The sequence below is a fragment of the Mustela erminea genome, chromosome X, assembly GCF_009829155.1.
Source record: "Mustela erminea isolate mMusErm1 chromosome X, mMusErm1.Pri, whole genome shotgun sequence".
Classification (NCBI taxonomy): Eukaryota; Metazoa; Chordata; class Mammalia; order Carnivora; family Mustelidae; genus Mustela; species Mustela erminea.
In genome coordinates, this window is record NC_045635.1 from 87902822 (window position 1) to 87921184 (window position 18363).

The following is an 18363-nucleotide window of genomic DNA, read 5'->3' on the forward strand; positions in this document are numbered from 1 at the left end:
CATCCAACTTATGATAAAGTGTTAATGACAAATAATAACTCAGTGTGTCTTTCTCTTAGTTAACATTTGAATAATCAGGGAGTTTCATTACCTTAATAAAATTGAGGACATTATGAATGATTTTTGCACTTTTGCAGGTAGTGGGGTGGAGGGGGATTTTTTTGAGTACTTGACCTTCTGTTGTCCCTTATATTATATGAGATGCATCTATTAATAATTAAACTTGAATAAGTTGAATGAGCTTGATGACAAGACAAAGAACTGCCTGAGGTGAAGATATAGATTACTTGATTCTGAATGTCAGTAGGTTTAAACTCCACGTCCAGAATGGCTACAAATCATTGTTACTACATATCATCTTCTGTTATTCAAATATGAGAGGGTCTGTGAACTTACACAATAGATTTAAGCAACAGTTTCTTTTCTTATAATAGGAGTAGGAGCTAGGAGAATTTTCTTCTCTTTGCTCTGTGATGCTTGAGAATTTATTAAAAAGTCATACGTTGCATGCAAACTCTGTTTCAGGAATCTTTGCTAATACAGTGAAACTAGTGACTCCTGCATGATACTAGTGGTATTATTGATTGTAGGGGGAAAAGCAGAGAAAAGCCCACATCTATAGTTTAAGACTTTCTGTGTGATTTTACTGTATAATATTCACAAAGACCAGCAAAAACTGTGAGGTTATTTAACACTCAATCTAGAATTCAAAACCAAACTTCTTTTTTTTTTTTAAATATCTCTACGTGTCTTTTCAACAAATGCTGTTTAAAATTAATTTCTTATAAAACATATACTGCAATTGAAAAAAAGGTACATTCTAGAAATTGGATTTGCTGGTTTTGGTTCAACATCTCATTGAGGGAGAAACCTATGACAACATGGCCTTCAGTTGAGATCACAGAACAGCTTCTATATGGCCAGTGAACCACAAGGTGGCACCACTGAACAATTAGTTTATCTCAAGATGATCTAGATCTCTGGATAAACGCTGGAAGATGGTGTTACCCCTTTTCAAAACTAACATCAAGCACTTCTAATGAATAGAGTATGAAAGAGAAAACTTGTAACTTTACAGTGGAGAAACTTGGCAGACATCACTTTAACCAAATACTCAAGATTAACATCACTGGTGATCAGTCATGGTCATACCAAATACTCCTGGTATGATGTGGTGAGAAGGGCACTTCACCTCTCTGATGTTCTTTTCCCAAACCCATAACCTCAGTCTAATTACGAGAAAACATCAGACAAACGCAAAGTGAGGTATGCTGCACAAAATACTTGACCAGTACTTTTGAAAACTGTCAAGGTCATGAAAAACAAGAAATACTAAGATACTATCACAGATTGAAAGGGCCTAAGGAGGTATAATGGCTAAATGGAATGTAAAATCCCAGTCTGAGTCTTACAAGAAGGATATTAGTGAACAAACTGGGGAAATATGAATAAGGACTACAATGTGGTTAAGAGTAATAATATTGATTCTTACTTGTGACAATTGTGCTGTGGTGATATAGGATGATAACATTAAAATAATAATAATAAAAATATGTTAACATTAGAAGCAGTTAGATGGAGGATAAACAGAAATGGTCTGTATGATCTTTGAAACTATTCTTGAAATCTAAAATTATTTGAAGTGAAAACTTCATGTCAAGGAACTCTCAAAAATACTAGGTTAACAAGCAAAAATTTTCCATTTTTTTACTTAAATTCAATTAGCCAACATGTAGTACCTCATTAGATTCAGATGTAGTGTTCAATAATTCATCAGTTGCATGTAACACTCAGTGCTCATCACATCACGTGCCTTCCTTAATGCCCATCACCCAATCTATAAAAGCTTGAAAAATGGTTAGGCATATTAAACCAGATATGGTTTCAAGATCTGGAGTTAAATTCCTCTATAGACACAGTGAATATGTTTACCAAACCCCACATTAGGATACTTTGTCTGACAAAATGTGTTCATGCAACTCTCAAGTGAGACAATAAATCACAGGTAATAAGAACCAAGTTGGTTATCTCTGTTCTATGGCCTTTGGTGACATCTTTTAAAGACATTCAGTTATCTCACTAAATGTGTGTCATGAGTATGATAACTGTGTATTCTAACCTAGCCTTTTAAAAGCTCTGTGGTTTACTAACCACTGGTCATATGAGACAACATATGGCTATTACCATTCCTAATGTGCCACATATTTGAGTAACACAGAATAGAAATTTGGCCCATAAGTATCCTCTTAGAGTCAAAGAAGGAAATATTTTTAACTCCTTTAAGGATGTATGAGAACCAGTTTTCAACCTGTCATATTTGTGCATACAGATGTGGGAAAATTTTGACTAACAAGGCTTTTATAAATGATTAGGAAAACAATAATTTCTAAGTCAAAATAAAATAATTAATTTTAAATAATAAAAACTTGGGTGCCTCGGTGTCTTAGTGGGTTAAAGCCTCTGCCTTCTGCTTAGGTCACAATGTCAGGATCCTGGGATCAAGTCCTGCCTCAGGCTCTCTGCTCATCGAGGATCTTGCTTCCTCTTCTCCCTCTCTCTCTCTCTGCCTGCCTCTCTGCCTACTTGAGATCTCTGTCTGTCAAATAAATAAAATCTTTAAAAAAAAATAAATACAATAAATAAAATAAGTTTTAAAACAATAATTTGTAAGAGCAAAATTTTTAAAAAAATGTGTATTTTCTCCCAGAGATGCAAGTGAACATGGGAGTTTCCAACATATTCACGTATCCACATAAAAAGAATGAAATTGAACCCCTGTTTTACACCATTCACAAAAATTAACTCAAAATGTATTAAAGATCTAAATAACCTGAAACTTGAATATCCTAGAAGAAAGCATAGGAGAAAAAACTTCTTGACATTGGTCTTGGTAACACTTTTTTGGATATGACACCAAAAGCACAAGCAACAAAAGCAAAAATAAATAAGTGAGACTACATCAAACTAAAATTTCTGCACAACAAAAGAAATCATCAACAAAATAAAAAGGCATCATATAGAATGGTAGAAAATATTTGCAAACCATCTATCTGATAAGGGGTTAATATCTAAAACATTAACTTCCTTTCTCTGACCAGTCAATAACCTACAAATTTTCCTTTCCTTTAAAAATTCTAGTTTTTGGTAGCTGTCATGCCCCACCCAAAACTGGTCACCTGATTCTAGACATTTCCTTATACATTAGTTAGTAGTTTCTGAACCCTATCCCAACTCCAGCCCATTCCTTTAGCTTAGTTATGATCTCTCTATGTGTACCAATTTCCTAGGGCTACTGTAACAAATTACCACAAACTGGGTCGCTTAAAAGGAAAAAAAAATGTTTTCTCACAAGTCTGGAAGCTAGAATTCTGAAGTCAAGGAGTCTGCAGGGCTATTTTTTCCTCTGACTGGTCTAGGTAGAAAGTCTTCCTTGCCTGTTAGCAATCATCAACAATCCTAATTTTTCCTTGACTTGTATATACATCAGTTCAATTTCTACTTCTGTCCTCATATGGCATTCTCTCTGGGTATCTGTGTTCAAATATCCCTCTTCTTAAAAGGACACTTGTCATTGGTTTTACGGCCAGCCATAATCCAGTATAACTTCATCTTAACTTGATCACATCTGCAAAGACCTTATTTCCAAAAAAAGTCAGATTCACAGGTACAGATTGTTAGAACTTCATATTTTTTGGAGGACACAATTCAACACAAAACACCCTGACCTAACTCTCAGGCCTGATTCCATAAACTGAAAACAGCAACACATGCCTCTTCCTATCACTGCTACAAGCATCTAACCAGTATAATTATTTAATGCTTAATTATTTGGCAAGAACTGGAGTTAAGCCAAGGTGGCAGGATTTTTAGACATACTTTAGTTACTGGAAAGTTTTTGATCCATTTCTGACAAGGGCCCTGTTTACAAACAGTGGCATGCTCCATAAGATTGAAGTAGCCTTAAATGTGTGGAATTAAAACCTATCAGTTTCATCAGTGGGGAAAAAATAGAGGTGTTGACATCCTTATGTAGCATGTAACATCAGTGGAAATGGTAGAGAGTTCTTTTCCTTTTGATTTTCTTTGATGAGTTGGCTTTATTTTAATGAGAGAACTTGTAGGAATCTTCATATACTTTGAAGTGGATGCTTTATCAAAAGAGATTTGACAACAAACAAATAATATATTTAAGGATCACATTTCTGAAATCAGTTCATCTTTTGCATTTACTCACTGAGATGTTACCAAAGATATTAACAATATTATTCAGACACACCATCCCTCATTTGATTATTCTATAAGTAAAAAATTGTTGTTGTCTTTCTTATGAGAGCTGTGGCTAGTGACAGTCCTTTTGTTTGAACACCCCTGTATTTTCTACAGCTATAGCAACAAACCCACAAATTAGGTGGCTTGAAACAACAGAAATTTATTCTCTCACAGTTCTCAAGGCTAGAAGGCTACAGGGTCATTTTACCCCTGAAAGTTCTAAGGAAGAAGATTTTTTCCCTCTTCATAGCTTCTAGTGGTTGTCAGCAATCCTTGCAGCGATAAACCGGTTTATCGCTGCATCACTCCAGTTTCTTCTGTCTTCACATTGCTATCAAATTTTTGTGTCTGTGTCCATGTCTCTGTGTCCAAATCTCCCTCCCCTTTCTCTTGCCAAGACTGCAATCACTGGCCACTGTAATCCAGTATGACCTCATTTAACTTGATTACATGTGCAAAGACCTTATTTTCAATTAAGGTCACATTCTGAAATTATGCATTAATCTAAATTTGGGAGAGACCCTATCTAACTCACTGTAGCCCCCAAATCAATTCTTCTGCTAGATAAGGCATTATATTTTCAGTTGAAACCTTACTCCTGTAAATATAAAACTGAATTTTTTCTATGACTACAAATTGAAATATTTTTAATGATTTTATTTATTTAGAGAGAGAGAGAAAGAGAGTGAGAGAGTAGGGGAAGAGCTGGGGGAGACAGAGTGAGAGAATCTCAAGCAGATTCTGCCCTGATCATGTAGCCCCCACCTGGAGATCAGCCTCATGACCCTGTGTTCATGAGCTGAGCTGAAACCAAGAGTTGGATGCCTGTCTGTGCCTCCCAGGTGTCCCTATAAGTTGAAACATTTTAAAAGGCACCAGCCACAAAATGAAAGCTCTGATTCCAAACATCTATGTCCTTTTTTTAAAAAATTATAAATCTATAACTTGTACTTGCATTTAGGATAAGACTAAATTTTTAGAATTCATAATGTTTTCAATAAAAAAGAATCTTTTGGGGGCCCCTGGGTGGTTCAGTTAAGTGTCTGGCTTGGTTTAAGCTCAAGTCATGATCTCAGGGTCCTGAGATAGAGCCCTGTATGGGGCTCCATGCTCAGTGCTGAGTTCTTCCCCCTTTGTTCCTCCTCTTGTTTCCATTCTCACTCTCTAAAATAAATAAATAAATAAAATCATAAAAAAAAAGAATATTTCAGGACTTCTTCCTTCCATAAATATCATTGGTTCTCATGACTGAAGGCTTGCTAAACAGTTTACAGGTCGTTGGATTACTTATGTATCACTCTTACCTGTGATCCTTATGGGGGGAAAAAAAAACCTTGTTTGGTATATAAGAGGAGTCCACTGGGAATATATGTCTACATAATACCACATAATCAGTTGAAAAATGTTGAGTATTAACATCGCCTTTTCCCCTATCTTCAATCTGAAATTTTTACTTTTCATATAGATGCTCTGGTGCCATGTAAATCAACTTAAAGATACTAAGAAATCAGTGCTTTCAAATGGGCAGTTATGTCCACTATTTTAATACAAACACAAAAAAGCAAAACTACTCCTTAAACTTGCTTGATTTTTCAAGTGAGCCAGTTGGAATTTCTTTAAATATTCATAGTTTAGGGGTGCCTGTGTGACTCCATTCGTTAAACACTGAACTTATGATTTCAGCTCCGGTCATGGTCTCATGGGTCTTGGAATAAAGCCCCGCATGGGGATGATTTAATAATTCTATACATTACTCAGTGCTCTTCAAGAGAAGTGCACTTTTAATTCCCTTTACCTATTTCACCCATCCTCCCACCTCCCCTTTAGTAACCATCAGTTTGTTCTCTATAGTTAAGAGTCTATGTTTTGATTTTAAAAAATTTTTTTTCTCATATGTTTTGTTTCTTATATTCCACATATGAGAGAAATTATGTGGTATTTGTCTATCTCTGACTTATTTCACTTAGCATTATACTGTCTAGTTCTGTGTTATTGCAAATAGCAAGATTTCCTTTTTTATTGCTGAATAATATTCATATATATACATATATATCCATCTTCTTTATCTATTCATCCATGAATACTTCTTGATTATATGGATAGCATTTAATGTTTATTACTATCCTGTGTTTCAGGGACTCCATGAAAAAACTGGTGCTTTTACAGCTGTTAAAGTGATGAATGCTCGTAAGGTAATATATCTTGTTCATATTCTGTTCACTTAATGGACTATGGTATTGAGATTAACAGCTTGGAAAATATTTGTTTTTTAATCATTATTATACATAATTATAATTATGTTAATCTGGATTTTTGTATTTGTCATTTAATATTATTTCTGTTAGTATAGTATCTTTGTTATATATTTAATATATTTACACATAAAAAAAAATGTTTCACAGTGGAAGTCCACATATTTTGGCATTCTATAAGAATGAAGAAAATATCTATATTATTGCCTATTTCCAGTTGATTATCTGTTTCTAGGGATAGCAAAGAGGAGAGTTCCTCTAATATTATGTTCATCCTTCTGTGTTCCATCACATATTTTTCCCTGTCCCAACGTTTCCTTTTGAGAACTGAGACCATTAGATTCTCTGTGATGGGTAGAAGGAAAGAACTTGTCAAAGATGTACATTTTTCAGGCATTTTCTGACAGATGAGCAAGAGAGACAGCACTGTTCCTGCTAGCATTCATAAATTTGGGTCATGGTTCATAGCATATTGTCATGGAATTTACTAAGCACTGATTTCTGTCTTCTTTCTTCAGCATGACTGCCTCACTTTCTCAAGATAATATTAGCATGAACATAGAAAAGGTCAAAAAATTTTCACTTCACTGTATGCTAAAGAAAAATGATCAAATGTTATGATTGAAAAACTATATATATTCACTGAACTGTTGTCAATGTCATAAACTTCTTTTCCAATTAGTGCAGGGAGTGAATTGCTGAAAGGATTTAAGGAGTTTTGCATCTTTTATTTTAACAATAAACATCAAATGTTGAAAAAAATGTTGCAAACCAATGTGAATTTCAAGAGATTTTGAAGTTTTGTGGATTTATTTTGCCCTACAAACCATGGCTTCCAAATAATAAGCCTAGTACTTTTTGAGTGCTACCTTCTAAAATACTTATTTCCTTATTTTGACTTGAAAGAACTTTCACCTACATTTAATCTACATTTTAGATATTTTAACTTTTGAAATATTCAGAAAGTGTGTTCAGCCCATAAATAGTATCAATTACTTTGCTTTTTAAGGAGAAATAACACTTTACTAACATCAAATTGTAATTTTCCCATCAATATGGCAGTTAAATCTGTTACTGTGAATTTAGTGCCAAGTTTCTATATATATAAGAATCTTATTTAAGTAAAATTATTAGTGAAAATTCAGAGGAAGAATATCATGTTACTCTTCCATTTAGTGCCAAAAGAACACAAAACAATTAAAAATAAATTATTTTCAGAGTGTACCAATGCATCTAATAACATTTTGTTCTTGGTTTTACAGACTGCTTTACCTGAAATAGGAAGGAGAATGAGAGTGAATAAATATCAACAGTCTGTCGGATGGAGATACAGTGTGAGTACTGAAAGTCCCCATTAGCTCTCAAGTTGTCTTTCCTTTAATTTTCAAATTTAACCCTCTGTATCATTATCTCTAGAAGGCTACCACTAACCTGGAAGTGGTAACATGCTATCTTTTAACACGTTCACATAGATTCAATCATTACATTTGAACACAGAAAGCTGGAGCTAGAAGAAATGTTTCCCTGAACAGGTAAGTATTGACAGCAGGTGAAGGATGGATTATATCTACAGAGCATAGAGCCCTGTGGCTGAGAATCAACACAAAAAATAACAAAACCAATAGAAGATTTTGCCTTAAATTGGCCTTTTCAGGTCTTTTTTAACACCTTTATAGTATATTTCAGACTGGTTATTCCCCTAGTATGATTCTAAGATACATTGCTAAATGAAGACTACTCTTTTTTGTTGTAAGAAAAATAGCAGACAAAACCATAGGTTATCCAGCCTAAAAGTCTTCCTGGCCATAGTACTCAAAAATATAAAAGAGTCTGAAGATACTTTCTACTTGAAGCTTTTTAACTGTCTTACAAAGCAGTCTCCATGACTCTAATAATTTTCTGGCTCTTGAATAAGGTCAGACAAATAAAATTCTTTTTTGGTAGATATTAGTGATCTATCAAAATATTCTGTGGACCTAAAAGCAGAATTCCTGCTCTTATCAATATAATTCATTGGTATCTTTTTTTTCCTACTTTCTTCCTTAGTTATTTGGTATTTGAATATTTTTCAACCTTTTTTGTCTTAATATATATGACCTCAGGATGTAAAATAACTTTTTCCATTAACACAATCACATTCAGAAAACTTTGTATTTATATTAGAAAAGTATTGATAAATAGCTTCATGATTCATCTAGTAAGCACCAGGCTCTTGTTTTGTTTAGAGTGTATCTCAGGAGACAAAGCACATCCAAATGAAACAGATAGTACTGATTAATAGCATGCTTTGGTAGATCAAGAAGCTGCAAAGGGTAAAAAATGAAAAATATAATTGTCTGACTAATTTTGCTTTCATCAAATATTTCTGTTAATAAATCCTCTTCTTCCCCAAACCCTTTCTGGTATTCTTTCCACAGGGAAAAATAATTCAGTTCTATAATTGGGTGAAATTATAAAAGAAGTTTGAGCTGCCTCTTTTTGACAAAAATTAGGATATTCATGCTACTCTGGGATCACCTGGCCCTGAGCCAGGAAATGCTATAGCATCATATTACTAGGATATGTGTGAGAGTTTTAAATTACCCGCTTGACCTGATGGATATAATGTACTTATGTGTTTCTCAAAAGCTCGACTTCCTGTTAATTGAGAATGGCAAACACACTAATGCTTTCCAAACATATCTGATCTTAGTTTATTGGTTTTGGGGGAGTTTACATTTATGTGGGAAACTCACTCTTAAAAGTTTCTTTAGTTGGGAACTTTGAACTGTATGATTATATATTTTAGTAAGAAAAATAACTGCTAGCTGATCAGCCAGTTAGCATCTCTAAAACATCTTGAATCCTTTGGGATAAGTTTGTGACTTGCATACACATCTCTTTGAGTCAGGGGTTTATGGAAATAGCAATAATGTGGAAGTTCAAACACAAAATTTTAAAGCCCATGTCTATCACTAAATGGCTAAGAAATACTTGGAAAACTGGTCCTGCCTCTCTAGGCCTCAGATTCCTCATAGGTAAAATGGCACCAGCATATTTGGCCTACTTATAAACAGGGTTAAAAATGTGGTCAAATGCAACTGCATAGCTTCCTGGAGCCCAGCCATTCTATTCTTGCTTGGGGACATTAACTTTCTAAATCAGAAAGAAAGAAGAAAAAACTCTTTGATAATCAAACTACCAAATAAATTAAAGGACTCTGTCTGGCCCCTGCTTCTTTTACATGTTCTTTGTGTTCTTACCCTCACACCATCATCTCATTCCTATGGATCACACTCTATGAATTCATATTCCTGTCAGCACAACTATGGTGTCTTTCTAGGAACTTAGAGCGTACATACAGAATTGGTAGTTCCTGAGGTTTTTTTCTGTATGACGGCAGATGTTGTTACCACTTCAAAGGACAACCACATCAGAGGGAAAGCAGAAAGTTCAGTGTTCCTATATGGAAAGATTTAGTCACAAGGATCAACTTTTAGCTTTGTGGAAAACAGGTTAACAGATTTCAAAGGGAGCTTATTAACCGAGCTTCCTTTGGAGGCTGGGATGAGACTGGAACTTGAACTTCTATATAATTCTCATGCTACAAGCTGATTGTTTTATTTATTTCTGCCTTTATTACATAATAAATACAGAGAGAGGAACTGTCATTGGGTTTCCAGCTGGAGAAACCAGGCCCCTCTCCTTCCCCCAAAGACAAATAGGTGTCTAGATTTATTTTCTAGTTGTTGAATATTTATGGATAAATCCACTGGAAAATTCCAGAGAAATGTCAAAGAATGTTCTGCAGCAGCTAGTCATTTCTCTGAGATTTCAGACTTTTTACAAGATATATTATGAATACTTGGGGACATTTCAGAACCTAGTTCTTTGCCTTATATTTATTTCATAACTATTTTTAAAGTCTAACCACACAATTGCTAAATATTAAAAAAAATGTCCATCTCTTCTATAGGGTCTCAGAGAATAAGCTAAAAAGGAAAATGATAACTGACTAGATACCTTCAATTACCTACTAATTTCAGCTAAAAGATGTATTTTCCCCTACCCCTAGGTCATCAAGTCAAGCTAATGGAAATTTGGGGGAGAACTAAAGATAGAAGTTAGTTCCCTAATTACTTTACATGCCAATTGACCCTTTTCTGATTCATTGCCTCAGAGATGTCAAAGGTATCCTTTTTCACTGGATTTCAGAACAGGAACTCAACTATTTTTAATTAAAAAGTCTTCTATTTTTAGTTTTTTGAGGAACCTCCATACTGTTTTGCACAGTGGCTATACCAATTTACATTCCTGCCAACAGTGCATAAAAGTGTTCCTCTTTCTCCATATCTTTTCCAACATTTGTTATTTCTTGTTTTTTTTTTTTTAAATTTAGCCATCCTACTAGGTAAAATAAGTCAGACTCAGAAAGACAAATACCATATGATCTCACTCATGTAGAATCTAAAAAAACAAATGAATAAACAAACAGCAGAGTCAAACCTGTAAATACAGAAAACAAAGTGATGGTTGCCAGAGGGAAGAAAGTGAAGGGATGGTGGGGAAGGAAGAAGCAGAAGGAGAGGGAGAAAGAGAATCTTAAGCAAGTTCCACACTGGGAACCTGAGATCATGACCTGAGCCCAAACCAAGAGTTGGATGCTTAGCTGACTGAGCCACGCAGGTGTCCCTAGATGCTCTTTTCTGATGACATCATACTGTCTTTCACTAAAAATGTCTCTTGAAATTATGTATTCTACCTTGGAAATCCCATACGAAAGGGTGGCTTCAATTATCACTATAGAGATAATCCTTAAAAATAATACCTTTGGCCCTGACCTGTCCCCTGAGTGCATACCCATATCTTTAATCTGCACAATTCTATGCATCCATAAAAAGGAAATGCATTTATGTTTATTGATATAGAAACATGCAATTTAGGTATTGGGTAAGACATGCAAGTTGCAGAGTAGTGAGATATGTATATATTCTGGAGAAATAAAAATAACTGGAGAAATAAAAATGACTGAAGGAATATACCCTCAACTGTTACCACTAGTAGAAGGACATTCAGTAAGTGTATAGCATTTACATGTTTTACGTTACATATATAAATACATTTTATCCATATGTATCACTGTTGTGATTAAGAAAACAAATGACTTTAAGCATATCTTTACAAAAGATTAGCACAGATCAAACCTGTATCTTAAAAATCCAATGAGTCATAAACCAAGTCAGTGTGGTACAGACATAAGGATAGACATACAGATCAGTGGAATAGGACTATTTCCATATATCTATGGTTAATGGATTTTTTAAAATTTTATTTTATTTTTGCAGTGTTCCAAGATTCATTATGCACCACACCCAGTGCTCCATGCAATGCGTGCCCTCCTTAATATCCACCATCAGGCCCTCCCAACCCCCCACCCCACCCCCTCCAAAACCCTCAGGCTGTTTCTCAGAGTCCAAACGAAGTCTCTCATGGTTTGTCTCCTCAAACTCACTTCTCCCCTCCTTCACCCAATGTCCTTTGTGTTATTCCTTATGCTCCACAAGTCAGTGAAACCATACGATAATTGACTCTCTCTGCTAGACTTATTTTATTCAGCATTAACAAGGTTAAAAAGACAATTCACGGAGAAGAATAATCTTTTCAACAAATAATGCTGAGACAACTAGATGTTCCCATGTAAAAAATGAACTTACACCCCTTGTTTTTATGAAGATTAGCTCAAAATGATCAAAGGCTTAAATGTGAGAATTAAAACTATAAAACACATAGAAGAAAACATTTGGATAAATCTTCATCACTTTAGATTTGGCAATGGATCCTTAGATATGACACCAAGAGTACAAACAAAAAGACAAGAAATCAATAAATCAGACTTTACCAAAATTAAAAATTTTGTTTCTCAAAAGACACTCTCAAGATAGTGAAAAGACAACCCACAGAACGGGAGAAAATGTTTGCAAATCATACACCTTATAAAGTATTTAGATCTAGAATATATAAATAAATCTTACAATTCATAATAAAAAGACAAATAACCCAATTAGAAAACAAAGGCAAAGATTTTCAATTAGACATGCCTCTGAAGATCGTACACAAATGGCTAATGAGGACATGAACAGATCATTGATATGATTAGTCATCAGGGAATTACAAGGGAAAATCACAATGTGATAAAAACCACTAGGATGGCTAAAATGATAAAACAGAAAATAGTAAGTGTTGATGAGGGTATGGAGAAATTAGAATTATCATTACCGTTGGGAGTAAAAATAGGTATAGCACTTGGGAAACAATTTGGTATTTTGTCAAAATGTTAAATATGGAGTTACCATTTGACCTAACAATTTAATTTCGAGGTATATACCAAAAAGATATAAAAACATATATTTACACAAAAACTTGATAAGAATGTCCACAATAGCATTATTTGTAATAGCCAAAAGGTGGGAATAACCTAAATATCTATCAGTTAATGAGTGAAAAATGAATAAAATAATGATATGCTGTATAAGAGGATAACTTTCAGAAAAAAATCACAAAAGTCCACATACTATATGGTTTTCATTTATATAACATGTTCAAGATAAATATATCTAAAGAAATAGAAAATATAATATGGGTTCAATAAAGCTGGGATGTGTGTGTGGCAGAATTTGGGAGTGATAAATAAAGAGTTAAAAGTTTCCTTTGGGGAGATAAAAATATTTTAAAGTAGATTGTGATGATGGTTGCATAATTCTGTAAATATACTAAAAACCATTGAATTTTATACTTTATAGATTTTATTTATTTGCTTGTCAGAGAGAGAAAAAGACAGCATGAGGGTACAAGCAGGCAGAGTGGCAGGCATAGGTGGAGAGAGAAGCAGGCTCCCTGCTGAGCAAGGAGCCTGATCTGGGACTCGGTCCTTGGACCCCGGGATCATGACCTGAGCCAAAGGCAGTGGCTTAACCAACTGAGCCACCCAGGCATCCCGAATTTTATACTTTAAATGGATAAATTATATAGTATATAAATTATCTCAATAAGACTGTTACAAAATAAACAAAAATATAATGATTCTATTCAGTGAAAAGTTTAAACAGCGGCCACTGCTGCTTGTATAAGGTTCATATTTTGAGAAACACTGAATTTAAAGGATCTTCAGTTAAGCTTTATTTTCTCCCAGATTTCCAGTTAACCAGAGGTCTCCATTCTCTGAATTTCTAAATGAGACTTTATTATAAATTGCTCTGTGACGTAATGGGTAGTCCTAGGATTTCCCTTGTTTTACCATAAGTTAGGATCCCACAGTTATTAACTGGCATAGCTTAAGAGCTTTATCATCTATTGTCTATTCTTATTCTACAGGATGAGGAAGAGGATCTCAGGACTGAACTCAACCTTTTCAAGAAGTACTCTTTCCACAAAAACATTGTATCTTTCTATGGTGCTTTTTTCAAGCTGAACCCCCCTGGCCAGAGGCACCAACTTTGGGTATGTATTTAATTACCTTGATCTTACTTCCTAAGACTATTTGGGCCCCCTGGGAGACTCAGTTGGTTAGGCATCTGCTTTCAGCTCAGGTCATGATCCCAGGGTCCTGAGATTGAGACTGACATCTGGCTCCCTGCTCAGAGAGAAGGGAGCCTGCTTCTCCCTTTCCCTCTGCCTGAAGCTCCCCCTTCTTGTTCATATGCTCTCTTGCTCTCTCTCTCTCTCTGTTAAATAAATAAATGAAATATTTTTTAAAAAATCTATTTGCCATTCCTTCTGCTAGATTCTGAGGATATATGGATGAGCTGAATAGACATGTCCCTGACCCATCAGGGCTTACAATTCACTTGCAATGACTGGTAGCACTCAAATAATGACACATTATGAATAGGTTATTAGTCAGAAGGGAAATAACATGCTTCTATGTGGGCAAATAACAAAGGAATCTAAATTAAGTTAGGGAACGAGAAACTCTTCTTTGAGAAAATTTCCTTGAACTGCGATCTGAAGGATGAATAAATTATTTGTGGAGCAAGAGTTTTCATGAGACCATTTACAATTTCTTGCCTATGTTAATCAAAACAAATAGAAAGTAAGTAAATGACTAAATAATTACCATTTATATCGTGTATGTGCCAGGCATCATGCATACAAAGCTGGGAAAATAATTGAGAATGTGTTACATTTCTTTCAGAGTAGAGCTTTTCTGACTCAGATAGTATTAGCAAGACTTTCAAGGTGCATCTGAATGAATAGCTTTAAATCAGGTTTGTCATGACTTTACCATAGTTGTACATGTTGTGCCCGTTTAAGTTAACATAATAATTGAGATTTTGTGGCTTATTTGTGTTATTACTTTTGTTTGATTCTACTCTTCTGCTTCATGAGAGCATACTCAGGTTAAAGACATGCTATAATATTAGTTGTGAACAAATGTAAATTAAAGAGTGATTAAGGTAGACTTTTAAATATTCATGTTTGGGGCCTATTTTTTTGGTTTCCTTCCTCTACAGCAAAAATTAATTAACTTGCCTACAGTTAAAAAAAACATGTTTTTTTTTAATTTACATAACAGCTTTGACACAGACATTGATGCATAGGCCTGTGCTTAAAGAAAAGTTTGCTGGGTTGTTTATAATAGATATATTCTCTTTCACATTGGCCAGTCCTTTGGTTAGCTAAAATGGGAAAGGAAATGTACTAGTTGGCCCCCTGATTCATTGATGGCAAAAAGATAAATTTTCTGATAAATTTCCTCTATTAATAAAGTAATAACTGAATGAGATGCTGTCAGTGATAGTAACCTTAAAATAGACTTTTCCTTAGCAGTAAAATCATTTGGGGGAAAAAATGCCCTATAGGAATGCAATTGACAGTTTCTTCCTTGAAATTGTAGTTTGCCAGGATCTTAGGGGAAAAATAGTCTAGAATTTAAAATAGAAACAAAACAATAAATACAAATCTTAATTTTGAGGTATAAATTCTTTTGAGCTCCTGTTTTCCTGCTTTTTCACATGCAATCAAGTTGTTCCTTCAGCAGTATTTTCCCCTTGAGCTCCAGTCATCACTCAGGCTTGTCTTCCTTACAAGCCTGTTTCTAAAGGAATGTGATCATTCTGTTTTCAATAAACTGAATGTTCTTCCTTCTCAGTATATTCAAACATTATCTATCCTTCAAGGCTTAGCTCAAATTCCACCTCCTAGTTAAATATCCCTGGTGTGATACCTCCTTTTCCTCCTTCCACAGATCCTTGGATATGTTCCAACTTTTTTTTTTAATTCCACTAGCCTTTAGAGACCTCCCCCAGACAACTAAGCCAGTCTTTGCAGTGTCTTAATCTCTAAACATCACATATAAATACAAGCCATATGGATTGAAACTCTCCAGATATTTTCAGAGAATTACTTTCTAATTCTTGACACTTTACTGGATTCCCTGCAGATGGTGATGGAGTTATGCACAGCAGGCTCAGTCACTGATGTAGTGAGAATGACCAGAAATCAGAGTTTGAAAGAAGATTGGATTGCATATATCAGCCGAGAAATCCTTCAGGTGAGTCTTCATATAGTCATTCTCCCCTGGCCTTGAAAACCCCTGGGAGTAATATATGCAATGTACCTTATACCTGCCCTTATAGGGTGGTTCAAGAAATTCTGAACATAACCTCTGGATCAGGATACCAAAAACCTAAATAGCTTCAGAGAGAGCAGATTTTCAGATGATGTCCTTAACTTTGGGTAGACTGAATGGTGGGTACCCAGGCCCTTCCAAATCATGGTTTTTAATGGCTCTGTCAGAGTTAGACTATTGTGTTCATTGGATCACGGAAATAACCACTTGGAATATTTATAACATTATTTAGATTTTTAGAGTTCTTTAAAAAAAAAAAAGTAGCACTGTCATTAGAGATTAAGAAAAAAGTGGACCCAAACCATCCATAACCATTTTGCAGACAGATATCCTATTTCAATAATGTCCTGCTTTTAAAACTTGCTTTACTTTGAATACCAGACTGGATGAGAACAATCTTCTTAATCTACCACACTCAAATTTTTCTCTGTGGTTTAAGTTCTTAGGGTCACTAGAGGAGGATATTAACAGAACTGAATAGCACAACTGATATGTAATGTTAGAATGGTCTTCTTTATATCTTAATTGGATTCACTTGTTGTTAATAGTGTAACTATTTGAGTGTAAATTCTGGACTGAGTTTAATTTCCGGTTCATCATTTATTAGCTTTGTGTCCTTTAATCAGTTATGTTAGTATCATCCTCAAAGGATTGCAGTGACGATTTCATAATTTCCTCCATGTAAAGCAGTTAGCACAGTCCTGGGCAAAAACTAAAATAAATTTGATGACTCAATAAATATTAGCCATTTTTACTGTTACTTCTATTATTAATCCCCAGTTATTATTTGGAGAATTCTCTTTGAAGCCAGGTCACAGGTTAGCGTTTTTTTTTTTTAAGATTTTTATTTATTTATTGGACAGAGAGATCACAAGTAGGCAGAGAGGCAGGCAGAGAGAGAGAGAGGAGGAAGCAGTCTCCACGCCGAGCAGAGAGCCAATGTGGGGCTTGATCCCAGCACCCTGGGATCATGACCTGAGCCGAAGGCAGAGGCTTAACCCACTGAGCCACCCAGGCGCCCTACAGGTTAATTTTAGTGATGGATAGGTTGGATCCAGCATGGTGAGCCAATACAAATTACAAATGCTTTAAAATGAATTTCCATATTCCCCCAAATTTTCAGCCCACAAGGTTGACTAGAAAATATTTTGGATTAAACAAATGGTTGGATGAGGAATAGAGTAAGACAATGGCTGAGCTATGATATTTAAGATGTCCATGTCTTCATTCTTATGGTTAGTTGGAAATATGGAGACTAGAAAGGAAGGTATATGGCCCAATGTATCAAAACATTACTTTTTGGTGTTCTTTTCCTTTCATGGTTGTCCTGATTTATTTTCCTTTCCTTATAGCCAAAAGTAGAATTTCTGGGAACTGGTTGTAGTAATTCCAGCCTAAAGAAAGAATTTTGTCTGAAAAATGCAAGTCTGGACCACTTTTCTTACGGAAAGATCTTCCAAAAATACTAAGCACATTAACAGAAAAAGAGAAAAAAATATATATTGATGTGACTTTTTGAATAAATATGTATCTGTCTATGTAAATATGTATCTATCTATCTATGTATCAGGGCCTAGCTCATCTTCATGCACACCGTGTAATTCACCGAGACATCAAAGGTCAGAATGTGCTACTGACTCATAATGCTGAAGTAAAACTTGGTAAGTTTCTTCTTGTGCATTAAGCAAGGCCCCAAATATTTTAATTGGGATGAGTCCTTTAAAATAACTATATTTTCTATCATGTCACTAACAATATCCTCTACTTATTTAGGCTGTGTTTTCCTTGCTTGCAAAACCAGTCAAAATTTGAAAATTTGTTTGGGGAGGGAAGTAGGTGGAGCAGGAGAAAAATGCACCTTTTACTGCTTCTCTGAAATCATGTGGTTAAAAACTTCTAAATTCTAATGGAAGGCTTACATTTTGGTCATTGTTTTACTCTTTATTAAGTATAGATATTATATTTATTTTAATAATTGAATTGAGTATTTTGTGCAAGTTTCTATGCCATGGACAAGGAAACAAAAAGATAAATTCTTCCACATCACAAAATCATATTTTCCAAATAATATCAATAATATCAAAGAACTTATAAATTAAGTAAGTACAAATTGCTTTTTTGGAATTTTCCCTCAAATATTTAAAGAACTGATATTAGTTGCTCCCATAGTATCCAGATCAAGTTCAAAATTAGAAATCAAAAGACCAGAAAGTCCTTGGCTTTCTATTCCAGGAT

General features: G+C 34.7%; 1 protein-coding gene across 5 annotated transcripts in view; it reads left to right on the forward strand.

The window, feature by feature from the left end:
* The window catches only part of NRK (Nik related kinase), a 123209-nt gene that overhangs the window by 52382 nt on the left and 52464 nt on the right, over nucleotides 1–18363 (forward strand). For all 5 annotated transcript variants that reach the window (XM_032331217.1, XM_032331218.1, XM_032331220.1 and 2 more), the window contains exons 3-7: nucleotides 6405–6461; nucleotides 7784–7855; nucleotides 13872–13997; nucleotides 15940–16050; nucleotides 17699–17789. In XM_032331217.1, coding sequence (XP_032187108.1) covers nucleotides 6405–6461; nucleotides 7784–7855; nucleotides 13872–13997; nucleotides 15940–16050; nucleotides 17699–17789 — 457 coding nt within the window. The remainder of the gene's footprint in view (nucleotides 1–6404; nucleotides 6462–7783; nucleotides 7856–13871; nucleotides 13998–15939; nucleotides 16051–17698; nucleotides 17790–18363) is intronic.